This window comes from Raphanus sativus, chromosome 3, assembly GCF_000801105.2.
Source record: "Raphanus sativus cultivar WK10039 chromosome 3, ASM80110v3, whole genome shotgun sequence".
NCBI classification, from domain to species: Eukaryota; Viridiplantae; Streptophyta; class Magnoliopsida; order Brassicales; family Brassicaceae; genus Raphanus; species Raphanus sativus.
The window spans coordinates 22,119,070-22,133,942 of record NC_079513.1 but is presented as its reverse complement, the minus strand read 5'-3'; the positions used below and the strand labels follow the sequence as shown (position 1 = coordinate 22,133,942).

At 30.5% G+C, this 14,873-nt stretch overlaps 2 protein-coding genes and 1 long non-coding RNA gene across 3 annotated transcripts; 1 reads left to right on the top strand and 2 right to left on the bottom strand.

Annotated features, from left to right (window-relative positions):
- Positions 1-601: 601 nt before the first annotated feature.
- Positions 602-1,890, bottom strand: LOC108847214 (uncharacterized). The gene is made up of 3 exons (XR_001948908.2): positions 1,715-1,890; positions 1,208-1,312; positions 602-1,136 (listed from the first exon to the last, which is right to left on the bottom strand). It is a non-coding gene; the product is annotated as an uncharacterized LOC108847214 (long non-coding RNA).
- Positions 1,891-8,645: 6,755 nt separating this feature from the next.
- LOC108845972 (uncharacterized) lies at positions 8,646-9,368 on the bottom strand. Its single transcript, XM_018619176.2, has one exon. The coding sequence runs from the start codon at positions 9,223-9,225 to the stop codon at positions 8,923-8,925; it is 303 nt and encodes a 100-aa protein (XP_018474678.1). The 5' UTR covers positions 9,226-9,368; the 3' UTR covers positions 8,646-8,922.
- A 2,124-nt stretch (positions 9,369-11,492) lies between these two features.
- LOC108847416 (uncharacterized) lies at positions 11,493-14,861 on the top strand. The gene is made up of 6 exons (XM_018620660.2): positions 11,493-12,406; positions 12,489-12,580; positions 12,664-12,786; positions 12,866-13,624; positions 13,722-13,941; positions 14,023-14,861. The coding sequence occupies exons 1-6, from the start codon at positions 12,112-12,114 to the stop codon at positions 14,484-14,486; spliced, it is 1,953 nt and encodes a 650-aa protein (XP_018476162.2). The 5' UTR covers positions 11,493-12,111; the 3' UTR covers positions 14,487-14,861.
- Positions 14,862-14,873: the final 12 nt, after the last annotated feature.

The window sequence follows — 14,873 nt, the reverse complement described above, 5'->3', positions numbered from 1 at the left end:
ATTGATTGTGTGGGAATCCAGATTCGCTAAAGGCTCACTAATGTTTTATTTTTTTACTCTCAATTTATATTAGATTACTTCGTAAGTTGGTGAATGCGGGTTGATTTTTTTTTTTTTGGTGTAGGTTATGGGAATTGCTCAAACTGTGATTTATATTATGTTTTATCCAAAGTATTGAGTATGAATTAATACAACATCTATATATACTAAAGAAAGTAAATTTATATTTTTGGAGTCATACCTTGTATGAAAAAAGTAGTTTCAAACAATCAAAACAAAAAAAAATCATTTTGATCAATTTTCTAACTTGTAATATTTGCTTTTATCAATGAAACGATTAAAGTTGATTAGAAGAGGCTATATATGGAGCATAAGCTTAATTTCAACTAAAGCCCAGCTTAGTTAAAAGTCTATGTCCTAATAAGGTCCAGTCTTCCATTCCACTTTTGCTGCTTTTTTCTTTTTAAGCGGTTTGGAGTCGGTGATGATGTCTGAAATCATATCAACTTTCAGATGGTGACTTCTTATCTAGTGAAATATTCTGTTGAAAAACCGAGCAAGAGTCATCTCTTTCACCTAAAACTACGCTCTTTCAGACAAATAGAGAACTATTGTTTTCTTACGAAGATGGTTTACATGAACAGAGAAGTATAATACAGACACACAAAATCAAGAACTGAAAGAGAACAAACAATAGACTTGAACCAAGCAAAGCAAAAAGTAAAACTGTATATATCATTCAGGCGTAAGAAAAACAAAAACATAAACCAATTTTCTTCTTTTCTTTTGTATAGCTTGAAAAGTGCAGTATATAAAAACTCTTTACTTCGCCATTGAAGCAACAATCTCCTCTAGCTGTCTCCATGTTTCTCCATTCTTCTTCTTGTTATCTTCTGCATTTAGCTGATCCTTTTGAAACTTGCACAAACATTCTTCAAAAAACTCTGGATTTGTATCATACAAAACCTTGAGCACAATCTCCGTCAAGTTCTTCACAGCCTGGTTCCAATGGCTACTACCGTTTCTTCTCCAATGCTGGACAGTGGAAACGCTATCGGTAGAATGATTCTGCTGTTATGTCTCACCAAGTCACTAACATGATCCTTGTTCCATGAGTATAGAGCCCGTTCCGCTACCTAAACACACAAGCAGTGAAACTCATGAACTATCCAAGAGTCTTAACAAATGGTAGATGAAAGTTTACTACCTGAAAGTGAGAGTTGCTCAAGCTCTGAGCAATTTGGCGATCATATAACGTTCAAACTCTGTTACACCGGTGGGTCTCCAGACGGTTGACACTGATAGTGGCCGCCTGAAGCATAAGCCACAAAATCATCAAAGCTGAGAATTTCTCAGTTTAAAAAGAACAGTAAAAGGTACAAAAGAAATTTGCAATATGGATATAATATGGTGGAACAAATATAAACATCAACTAATAGGCAAAAACGGTCCATTTTCTCAGACGCAAAATATAACACTGTAAAAACATAAATCAAACATGAGAACATGGGAAATGGATATAACACAAATCTACAGTAGGAACCCCAAAAAACAATGAACTTTAACAATCTGGAAGTGGCTAAGTGTATACAAACTAACCGGAGATCTAATTAAAATTATAAACGAAAATCCAGTAAAAAAATAATTGAGAATCAGTGTTTTGTATTCTGATTCGCTTAGAACAAAGGATGAGTATGAGAGCATGAACACTTACCTTTTTATAGCAGAGCTTCCACCGCGTTGAACTCCCCACAGTTGCATTGAATGGGGATCGTCTGTGATTGGGGAATCGGTTACCACCGGACGAAGAAGACGAAAGATCTCTCCATGGAAGAACGCTTCTGGAGACGCGAGAGATGGAGACTCAATAAACCTAATCCGAAACGCAACGTTTAATTCTTAAACATAAAAGAAACAAAAAAGCAAAATATCATTAAATCAGAAAGCAACGCGCCTGACATAAGTTAACGCGTGATAAACACTGACCACTTACGGCGTCGACACGTGTCTCAATTCGCCCCATGTTCCCAGGGTGACGTGGATAGCCTGAGCAGCCAGAAAAGTCTACTTTATATATATATTACATCATGGATTTAACTTACCGAAAAGTTCTAAATTTTGAGTTGTAGAGACTATTATTTGTGAACCATTTGTTGATGCATTTTTATTGTAGATGTGATTCAGATATAAAAAAATTAACGTATTGTAAAAATATGAAAACATGCGTAGTACTAGAGAAACCCCAAAAATGTGGATTCCGGTTTTTATGTACAAAATGGTTATAGAGTTGAAAATCTAGTTCCCTAGAAAATAGAGAGTCTAATTTACTTAGATATTGATTGGATGAAAACTAGATTTTACAAAAAAAAACAAAAACTAAAACCTACTCTAGAATCTACAAACAATCAACATCTAAAGCGAGATTCAATAGTTTTATTTATTCATCAAAATAACGTGTTTCTAATTATATAAATTTGTTAGAACTTTGTTATCATACAATGTACAAAATTATTATAGCGTAAAAAATACATGTCATTATTTGGAATATAATTTTATTTTACATTCATTTTAAGTTGTATTTTTCAAATTTCGATTTTACTATTTTTAGAACTTATCATTTATAGTAATTCTCTTTAATCAATTTGTCTTCATGTTTAAAAACACACAAAATTAATTAATTAATATTTATAGAAATATGTAAAACACATGTATTTCAACAAACAAATGAAATAATAAGTACGTAAAATATAGAATAACAAAGAATATAACAAACAAGTTTTATTATCCTTCACTAATGTTTTTAAATTTTATTTATTTTCTCCTTTTTATAAAATAAGCATGAAATTTTTATTATAACTAAAACTATACGAATTATGTGAGTAGCATATTAACTCTTGTTTCATATTAATATAATGTTTCCATATTAAACTTTATATTATAATAAAAGTATATTAATTAATATTATTTTAAACGACTTATCATATAATTTTATTATAATCAAAACTATAATAATTATATTGATAGAGTATTAACTCTAGTCTCGTATTAGTATACGGTTCCAATTTTTCAATTTTATATTATAATAAAACTTTAGATTTATTAATACTACTTTAACGATTTACCATATAATTTCTTTTAAATATATAAATACATCAATCATTTCCAAAAGTGGTAACTCAACTAACCATCAACATTTGTAATTAAAATTGATTGGAAATTTTTGAACTTGTATATTTGACTGTTTTACATTCATTAATTTTTTATAGAAAATATATAAGTATGAAAAATATTGTCAGGTTTAAGTTAATTATTATTCTTCGACCTATGATTTATTGTATTCACTATTAATAAAATATTTAATATAAATATGTTTAAAATCATTTATATAATTTTTTCTATAATATCATATGTATTTATATGTATATTATAAATTTACATAATGTATATGATATTTAACTGTTCCCATATAGAAATTAAGTTAATTCATCTATTTTTAAGATGCTTAACTGTTTGTTTGGTGATATACATTTTTTATTCAAGCTTACAAAACCATTTTATTATAGTTCGTATGTATCATTTATAATATTTTTATTAAATCATTTATAAATATTTATATATTTATTTATAAGAATTATAACATGGTATAAAATAATTTATAAAATGCTTATAAACCTATTTGTTATTGTAAAATTTTATATTTATAATGATTTATAGAAATAATAATAAAAAATTCACACTTCTTGTTTATTTATTTATGTTTTATGAAACACACTTCTTGTTATATATTAATAGAAGTCATTTAAGTGACTTTTGATTACTACGATCATAGGTGGAATTTTAAATATTATTATATTTTTTGGGATTTTAAATTTGAGTTTTTATTGATTCAAATAATAAAAATTAATTATAAAATCAAATATTTAAATTTTAAACTGAAGTACAAAAGTCATTTTCTTAAATGATGGATTGTATTATTAAATAATGCAAGTAAAGAGTCATAAAGTCAACCACAAAAACTTATAAAAATTATAACTGTATGTAAATGGTTATAAACCAATTATTAACTGTATAAATGAATATTTATAAAGATTTAAAAATCATATAATAATATATCACATTTTTATTATATGTTAAAAATTTATTTAAGGGTTTTTGGTTACACGTTCATAAATGAAATCTTAAAAGTTGTTACTATTTCAGTAATTAATGATTTTAGATTTTTATTTATTTTTATTAGTGCTAAAATAAAGTAATTCTACAATCAATTATCTACAAATTTAAGATTTGAGTATCTTATTCATATCTAAAAATAAAATGTTATTTTTAATCATATCCAAAATCATTTTTTGGAAAATATTTTGAAAATACACATAAAAGAAAAATTATGATTTTTAAAACAATTGAAAATAACAAAACAAATAAAAAATGTAAGTAAAACAATTAAGCAAATAAGATGTCGGAGCTATAAAAGCGTCAGAACATCATTTTGGAGCTACAAAAAAATATTTCTCTCGTTCCGAAGATCAGAGTATTTACGATTTTTCACGTATTAAAATAAAATAAAGTTAATTCTACAATCAGTTACCTGAACCAATTACAATTTTTCTTTCATGTATGAGAAAGATTTTTAGTGATTTATTATGTTATTGAATTCTCTTAAATTTCACATCTCTTCTAAAAATATAAGTTGATTTTCTTATTATCAAACTATTTAAAACTAAAATTAAAATTTTAATATTTTAATTATTATTCAATGATTATAACACCGTAAACATTATATATATATTTCTGTGTAATATTACTCTCCGTGAAACACCTAGTAGAGTTTAATTATAGAGCATTTATATTGGAATGCTCAACTATAAAAATAAGGAATAATAAAACAGTGATATTTCAAATATTTTAAATAAGTTTTTCAGTATTTAAAAAATGCACTTGATAAGCTCATATTTTTTATTTCTAAGATACACATTATGGAATTTTCAACGGATATGCTCTTACATGCCGTCATGATATTTCAAATATTTTAAATAAGTCTAGACAATAGTATATTATTCAATGTCATTCCACTATCTCGTAATCAATAATATAACTAACCATTTTCAATTATTATTTTGTCATTTAGTAGTGCTGTACCACAACTTAGCCAACTATATCCCGTCCGTATCGAAAGATGCTTCATTTTAATATATCCAAGGTAAGCAAAACAAGAGATTAGGGTTAGAGTTTAATTTTTGGCTACTAAAACTTCTTGGCCATTGTAATTCTAAAAACTAGTCACTACAAGAAAATAAGCATATTGTGACAAAATTTTGAGACTAAAATTATCAGTAACAAATTTGTGACATATGAGAGACGATTTTATGACTAATTTTTGTAGTTACAAACTAGTATCTAATTTGTCACAATATTGTGACGGTTTTGGCCGTTGCTAATTTTTGTCACAACTAGTTACATAACTGTGACAAAAATAAATGACGTAATAGCTGCGACATACTTGTGACTACGTTAACGTTGCAATTGAAACGAATTTGTGACTGAATACCGAGTTTCAATTTGCGACTATAGAAAATACTAAATGCTAGTGACAAATTGGTAGAAAACCCGTGAATAAAATATTGTTAGTTGTAACTTCAAAATGTATACGTTTATAAATTTATTTACTAATCTACTACTCCCTCTTTTTCATAATACTTGATGTTTTGGGTTAGTGCACAAAGATTAAGAAAACTAGTTTTTTCTAAAAAAATTATTTTTTAAAAATTATTTTAGAATCAATTAACCAATAATAAAAAAAACAGTGAGATCTAATTGGTTGAACAGTTTCCAATAAAATTAAAGTTAACCTTAAAATTTCAAAACTTCATCTAATTTGAAACAAAATTGTCTTTCTAAAACATCAACTATACTGAAACGGAGGAAGTACTATTTTATTCATTTGTAATTACTTACTTAAAAGACCAAAATCGTATATAGCCAAAATTTTATTCAGTTAACATTTTATTCAGTTAACATTTTATTTAGTTATACCCTAAATTGAACTTTAGTTACTGTATATATTTAAAATAGTATAAGTCATTATCAGAAAATTGTATGCAACCACGGGTTATGTACAATAAAAATTCGTAGTTATAGTTTTGATGAAGTTTAAGTAACCACGTTTTAGAAAAAAAATTCAGTTTCATAACCTTTTGTTATAAAGGCTACAAATCACAAAAGAAAAAAACTTTCTGTAGAAATAAAAATAAAAATTCCTGGTAATATATAGATACATCATACATTCGAATAAACTGAAGGTTAGAACTGGTTATAAAATATTTGTTGAAATGACATTCCAGCGTTAGGCACAATATTATAATAGAAAAGATGCATTATAACTTTGTGGTCATACATAACTAATAGAGACCCTAAAAGCAAGCACATATCACAAAATCTTAAATTATAAATAAAAATAATAATCGCTATTGTATATTTAAAATCAACGATTCAAAATTTACCAAAAATTGTTTTTTTTAGCAAAATAAAAATTGTAAATTTCATATGCAAATTTTAATCTTAATATTCAGACCTTAAAATTAAAACTAATGCCACCAAAGCGATATACTCCAAACCCTAAAGTTATTTGTTGAAATGACATTCCAGCATTATAATAGAAAAGATGCATTATAACTTTGTGGTTATACATAACTAATAGAGACCCTAAACGCAAGCACATATCACAAAATCTTAAATTATAAATAAAATAATAATCGCTATTGTATATTTCAAATCAACTATTCAAAACTTACCAAAAATTGTTTTTTTTTTGAGCAAAATAAAAATTGTAGATTTCATAGGCAAATTTTAATCTTAATATTCAAACCTTAAAACTAATCCCACCATAGCCATATACTCCAAACCCTAAAGTTATAAATTCTGAACCATAAAATCTAAACAAATAATATGAATATCATATACATATTCAATCTTACTTAAAGAAATACCATAATCAAATCTTACCTAATTTCCTTTTTTTTTTTGAAAAATCTAAATTTATATGATAGATTTTGATTTGTTTCCAAAAATAATAATTAAATGAGACATATAACTACGGTTAATTAATAATACCCTAATGAATGTATATCAAAATGTATCTTTTTCTGTTTGCTTATAAATTGGCCGCCTCCACTGAAAACCCTACGACAGTTTCTTCTTCTTTCTGTTTGGTATCTCTCTTCTCTTCTGTAATTGAAATACCCTAGTTTCTTGTAATCTCTAACTTCAAGTTTTTTTTTTTGTAACTGAAAGTAATTTCAAGTTTTTAATTTGTGTTGTTTCGGGAATGAGAATTTCCCAATGGATTAGTTCCAAAAAAAATTTCCCATTGGATATTACAGAGGAGATCATCTTTGAGAGCGTCGAACGAGTTAGTGAATTGGTGTTTGATTAGTAAACTACATTATGTTGATATAGTTCTCTATGCATAAATTTTTATTTGGTTTTCTATTTTCTGTGTAGAGTGGATAAAATTGGATGTCCTTCTGAAACAGCACACGCTTCTTCTTCTTAATCCTCAAGATGAACATGAATCTACCACATCTCATCTCCAGGTTAGTGAAAACCAGAGCACGTGTGGGATGTGCTTAGTGAGGCTCTGTCAAGGGAACGACGGTAGTGGAAAATGCATCGTTGAATGACTACGAAGGTGGTGGAAAACATAGCATCGGTGAATCTGCGATCATTGTTATTGTTACAGTTGTGGTGGTGCTTGATATGTGAAATCATATACAGTACAACCATAAAATTTAAATGTATTCATTTTTAATTTTATCTGTGTTTAGAATTTAGTTATCTAATTATTTAATTTTATTGTAATACAAAGTATTATCCTAAATAAAAATATATTTTTTTATTTTTCTTTTATTTTAAATTTGATTTATTTGCAATGTTGGTAATTATGATGAATTATTACGATTTGAAACTACTTTTATGTTACTAACTATATAAGACAATATTTTAGTTGTTAGTTATTAAATTTTGTGACATATATTTGTCATAATTAGTGACAAATTTAATACAGTGTAATAGTTACGAAATGTGACCCTTTGAGGCAGTTTTGTTACTATACATTTGTCATAATTAGCCACAGATTTAAGACAATATAATGGTTACAAAATATGACCATTTTGAGACAGTTTTGTTAGTCGGTAATTGTAACATTATACTTACTATTTTGCACCATCACCATTTGTGACAAATCGGTTACCAGATATATTTGTCACAAAAATGGTGACGTTTTTATTACGTAAAAAAATTTGTGACGACCATATTGCTACCATGAACATTCAGTCACTAATTCGTCACAATGTCTATATTGTATATTTCGTCACAATACACTTATTTTTTGTAGTGAGTCTGAATAAAATAAACTAAAACAACAAGTAAAAATATATCATTTGTGTTCTTTAGTTGATTAGAGGCTACACACTGTATAAATTAATTTTATGGTAATAAAATTATCGAGTCTAGTATTCATGTGATAGTTAGTTATATCCCACGAGATCAATTCGTGTTTAATTATATTTAAGAATATAGATAATTTGATTATTATAAGTCCATACACCACATGTCTAGAATATATATATATATATATATATATATATATATATAATATACATGAAAGATGTTATTGATGCACCAATGGTGATTACATATGTGTACATTACAAGCTCCAAAACTTCTCCATACCACACATAAACAAAAACACACAAACCTTAAAAAAAAGAAACAAAAAGAACACACAAACTTGATTACTAAGTGGTTGATATGTATATGGTGATTTAATATAATTCTAAAACATTTAATTATCTTAGGCTCATTGATAGGATCGGACGTTTGTGAGGAGAGAGATTTGGATATTCAAACACCAAACATAAGCAAACCCTAGAGCTGATCAGGCCAGAGAAATGACTCCATGGCAAAGACCCTCTTGTCTTTAAGAGATCCTTCGAAGGATATTCCATATTGTTTCAGGAGTAAGTCAAGGCTGAGATCATCCATGGCTTCATAATCAGACTTGGAGTATTTAGGATAGTGAAGAGGAACTTGAAACCCGCTTGGGTATTCCTCTTTCTTCATCATCTTTATTTTGTTGCGGGTGCTTAGGCTGTTGCTGGTTTGATTGATTTGGTTTGAGTAACCAAACATTTGAGTGAAAGTCGAGGTTAATAGCCATTTCATTTCCATTGTTTTTGGTTGTTTTTAAGAGTTTACCAAAAGAAAAAAGTTTTGAAATGGTCAAGAGAAAGAGGAAAGGCAAAGAAGAAGAAGAAGAAGAAGCAGTTATAAGAAGCTCAAACTCGAAGGCAATCTTGGAGGATTGAAAAAGGCAGCCGAGTACTCGTATTTATATAGAGTGAGGCAGGTAAGACAAAACTGATTTATTTTCCAAAAAATGTATTTTAGTATTTATATACACATAAATATCATACTTGTCATTTAAATTTTGTTTTCATCATCAGATATATTTAGTACGTAATTATACAATTTTTTATGTTTAAACAATAGATTATATATATGAGTATTTAGTTGACAAAGTAGTTGTAGAATATGATTATAACGAGTTTTTTGTTTGTAACAATACAAGTATCATCATTTACAAAAAAAAAACAATACAAGTATCAAATTACTTGCTTGTAAAACTTGCTTTTGTAGAGATTTATAATTTTCTTTTGTGAGCAGAGATTTATTTTACCTTAAATGGGAAATTTGGACTCTTTCAATATACCAGAATCATCGACTAATTATACCATGTTGAAGGCATAAATCACCCTTTTATATGGAGTTGAATTGGTGATCAACCGAGCTAAAATATATTTGCATGGCAGCTAACGAATATGTAATGTAATTTATTACAAATAAATACTTATGTTTTTAATAAGACCTAATGAAAAGCTATCCTAAAACTCTAGCACGAAAATCATGAACCAAGTTTTGAAAAAAACATTTATTTCTCCTATCGTGAGATGAGATCATACGCACCGTATCTTAGAAACTCCGTCTCAAAATGGGAGAAGAACAGTTGGCTGCACCAGCATCGACCATGATGGCTCATTCACTGATTTTCTATGTGGGACCAAAATTAAAACGGGTGGAGTATATTGTGGCTTGGTGTGCATGCAAGGAAGAGGAAGAAGTAGGTGAAAGTATTTAATGTATACATATTTAAGAGGGAGGCCCCTTTTTCAACTAAGACAATCGAATTATTCGGAGCCATTCATATGATTTTCGTGTTTGTGTGGTGGTGGTGATGATGTGTCTCCGTACTTTACATACAGTCTATACATACAATCGAAAATATCTCTCTTTTGAGCTATGATCGTAGAGTTTTTTTATTTCTAAGTTTCAACCGATTTGGCAATGTTAATACAAGGTGTAGATATTATGGAATAAGGTCGATCATGAAATCTATACATATATTTTTCTTGACTAACTAAGGGATAAAAAATATATAGACATCAATCAGTTAAATTTTGGGGTCGACCATATGCTCTAGAAATTTTGAAGTCCCAATGATTTTTAAGACGTGATTGTTTGATATGTTAGTGATCATATACTTGTATATGTTAATATTTGTGTACCATCACGGTTTGTAATATATTATTAATGTATGTAAACGGATTATAAGAATTCATTTGATGTATCACTAAAATATATTTTTCACCACATCATGAAAAGATTCAAGAATTAAACGGGTATAAATTAGAGTATTCACATGATAAATGATTTATTTAAAAATGTTTCGTGATATTATATTATGTAATTAAAGTAAAAAAAATCTATGATTAAGAATCTTTTAAATGGGTTTCTAAGTAGCGGTAGAGACAAGACAAAAAAGATTAAGAAAAAAGTTTAATTAATTTTTAATTTGAAGTAACAACATATTTGATGTTTTGGTGTTTTTTTTTTAATTTTCAACTATCACAATAAATTCTACATCAAAATAATATTATATTTTTATAAGTTTTTTGTTTTAATTTAGTATACTAACTATTTATGATTAATTATATTTATCACATTTTGAAATTTATGTTTAATTGTTAAAATTTGGTAATTTTCTGTTTCTATTATTTATTTAATTTTTTATTTATCTATATTTATTTATTTAATGTAAAGATTGAATTTAATTTTTATACATTTAAAATGAAAAGTAATTTTGTTTTGTTACAGCTTGATGTAATTGATAATACTTATTAATGTATATAATTAATTTAAATTAAATAAATATTTATTAATATGAAAATAGAAAAAAGTATGATATATTTATTTTAAATATAAATTAAAATTAATTATTTGGTGTCACAAATGAAACTACAAGAAACTTGATGTTTGGTGTCTTTATTGAAATTATCTACGGTCGGCCTATTAAAGGCTCACGAGGTCATAACAAAACCAAACCCACTAAAGGCCCATCTAAATGCAATACTTTCCTTTCTCTTTCTTCAACAAGCAGCTGCTTCTGCCAAACCCCCCTGTGACTTTTGAGAGACAAAGAGAGAGAGATCATCCATGGGAACGCCCTACTTTCTCCAGGTCTACCTTCATCAAAACTCGTTTCCTTCCTCTTCACCTCCCCTTCCCGGATTCTCCTTCTTCCGATCTTCCAAACCGATCGTCGCTTTCGTGTCCTCGCCGCTACTCTAACCTTTCTGATTTCAACACTTTTTTTTTTGTTTATCTTCTAAATCATTTCTTCTACGCGAATTTCTGAGAGATGCCCATTTCGTCATCGCCATGCTTCAGCTGATCCCCGCAGTCAAAATCGCATCTTGGTGTTTAGCGGCGCTCTCCAGCTTATATAACTGCTTCCTCGTCTCCTCCGATCGCTCCGCAGATCTTCCTCTCACTGGGTTCCTCGCCGCTTTCTCTAATCCCAACTTCTTCTTCGTCAGGATTATTTGATTTCACCCCAAAGCTGGAAACTTTACATCAAATACTTCCAAATTTTTAAAGAGTCTGCTTTTAGGGTTTAGGTTTAATTGGCTTTATCAGTTTCAACGGTCATCGGTATATATACGAAGATTGTCTCTTTTATCTGACACGTAAAAGAAGGTGTTGGGAGTGATTGAGAATATGTTTGAGAACGATCGTCATTTTGTGGAGTGGAAGGAGCATTTTGTCTCACAGGAGAGAGGGAACCGTGTAGTTCATTACTTCCTCAAGGACTCAATGGGTGAATCCATCCTAGCTGTGGTTGGAACTGAGAGAAGTGTTCGGCACATGTTCTACGTTGTCTCTGAGGATTTTGTGCGTGTTTATGGCTCCGAGAATTCGATCCATTCTGGTTTCAAATGGAGGTCGAGGAGAGAAGTAGTCGACTGGCTCACTTCGATGTTGTCTAAACAAAATACACAAGGGAACTGGTCGAGTACGTTTTTATTTTTATTGACTCCATGAGGGACTCTTTTCTATTTTTATAACCGATTATTTTACTTTCATTTGTTCTACAGAGTCACCAAAATGTGATTCGGGGGAATCTAATGGATCTCCTGAGTTTCCAGGCAGTGGATTTGCTGTTCAGCGAGCTCAAGCAACTGAAGAGGTGATGTGATATTGCTTTAGACAATAAGCTACTTCACTTTCTCTCCTGTGATACTGATGAAAAATCTTTTTTTTTTTTCACAGGTCAGGTTTCCCATAAACTTGAGGGTTCACAATTGGGAGATTATGTGGTCAGGAACTTCCTGGATGTGTGGTAAACAACTCAAACATTACCCATCATTCTGTAGAAATGGGATAACTATAGGGGTAAGTTTAAAACTTCATTGTGTTTGGATCTGTTATCATGGCTCTGTACTCACTTGAATTCTTCTTTTGGGATTTTTAGGTTCAGTCTTTTGTCTTTGTGATGAGCAAAGCGGACGACCTGTACGTTGCGTATCTGGAGGATATGTATGAGGACAAGCGTGGCCTAAAAAAGGTCAGAGTGAGGTGGTTTCACCACACAAAAGAAGTCAAGGGTGCAGTTGCTCTCAAAAACCCACACCCAAAGGAGGTTTTCATCACCCCTCACTCTCAGGTCATCAGTGCAGAATGTGTCGACGGTCCTGCCACTGTTTTGACCCGTGAGCATTACGAGGAGTGTGTAGCTTCTTTTCCTAATTCTCTACTGGCAAGGGTTCACATGTGCTATCGGCAACTCAAGAAGAACAAAATCAAACCTTTTGACTTGAGTAAATTGCGTGGGTATTTGGACCAACCGATAATGTCTTGCTTGAGTTCCGTGGAAGCTGGTGGTCCTGTAGTCTGTGGGATGAATAGAGAGGAAGATGAACAGTGGAGTGAGGGTGATAATGTGATGATGGTTGGCGCTGAGAGGAGCAAGAAGAAACAAGCGAGAATGATGTCTGACCATCTGTTAACAGCATATGAATCTTCATGTAAAAGACTCAAACTTGAGGCCTCAGGGAAAAGCTTTCCTTGTTGTAATGGAGTGATTAAGCCTGATGCAAAAATAGAGTTTCTTTGTCAAGATAGTGGTATTAGAGGCTGCTGGTTTAGGTGCACTGTCCTCCAAGTATCAAGAAAACAGGTGAAACTCCAGTATGATGATATAGAGGACGAGGATGGATACGGAAACCTTGAGGTATGTATTTACTTCCACAGCAAATGGCTATTTATTGGAAATTATTTCTGTTACAATCTTATGTTTGTCGCTTAATTGTTTTTTTTTTTCCTCATAGGAATGGGTGCCGGCTTTGAAACCTGCTATGTCTGATAAGCTTGGTATGAGGTCATCCAACCGCCCAACAATCCGGCCTGCTCCTCCTGATGCTAAAATAGCAGACTTTGACCTTACAATTGGTGAAGCTGTGGATGCATGGTGGAACGATGGTTGGTGGGAAGGTGTTGTACTCGCCACTGACAAACCAAAAGCTGAGGACTTGCAAATATATATCCCTGGTATATGATTGTAACTCCCTCCACTTTACCCATCTTTGTCATAGAGCTGACATGACATGTGTTTTGTTGTATTGATGCTAGGGGAGAAGTTATGCTTAACAGTTCACAGGAAGGATGTTCGGATTTCCAGAGACTGGGTGGGAGACAGATGGGTTGATATCAATCCTAAACCCGAAATACTCTCTCTTGTAGCTTCTGATATTAGTCCTGAAGCCAAGCTTTCCATGTCTTCCACCACTGCAAAAGATGCCAAGGCAAAGCCCATTACAATGCCAGAGTTGGCAGAAGACAGAGGAGATTCTCTTTTAGGAGAACAGAACGAAGAGCATAAAGATGATGGGGTTGTCAAGGAGAATGACGAAAGCAGACTTTCGAAAGAAGAGGATAAAGTGGTTGGAAGTAACCAAACTACTACCTATGTCAACCATGAAAAAACCGTGCAGGAACACAAGGAAGATGATGTTAACCTTAATGATGAGAAGACACGCAAATCAGAATCAGACTTCACCCTATCAGAAACTATTACCACGCTGGTGACAACGTAAATGATGGTAATTTTGGTACGTGCCACATCTCTGGAAACTTTTATGTATGTATATATATCGACATAGTTTGCAGACAGAAAAAAAAGAAGTGATTCTTGGTTTGACTTGGTGGATGCTGAGGAGAGAAGAGTAGGTAAAGGTTGTATAGAAAATGGAAGAGGCATGATTTGGTAGGATTATTTAGGACTTGTTTTTTTTTAGGTTTAAGCAAATGTTGTTAGGTGAAAAAAAACACACTTCTGCCCTTGATATGTAATTTGTCTTTTTCATTAGAGTTATGTATTTACTGGTCCAAGGGTCTTCTTTACATCCGATAAAGCTTGAATGTATCAATCGACTTTCATGGGAGTAAATAAACTATTTGAAAAAACCAGTTATGGAAGGTTC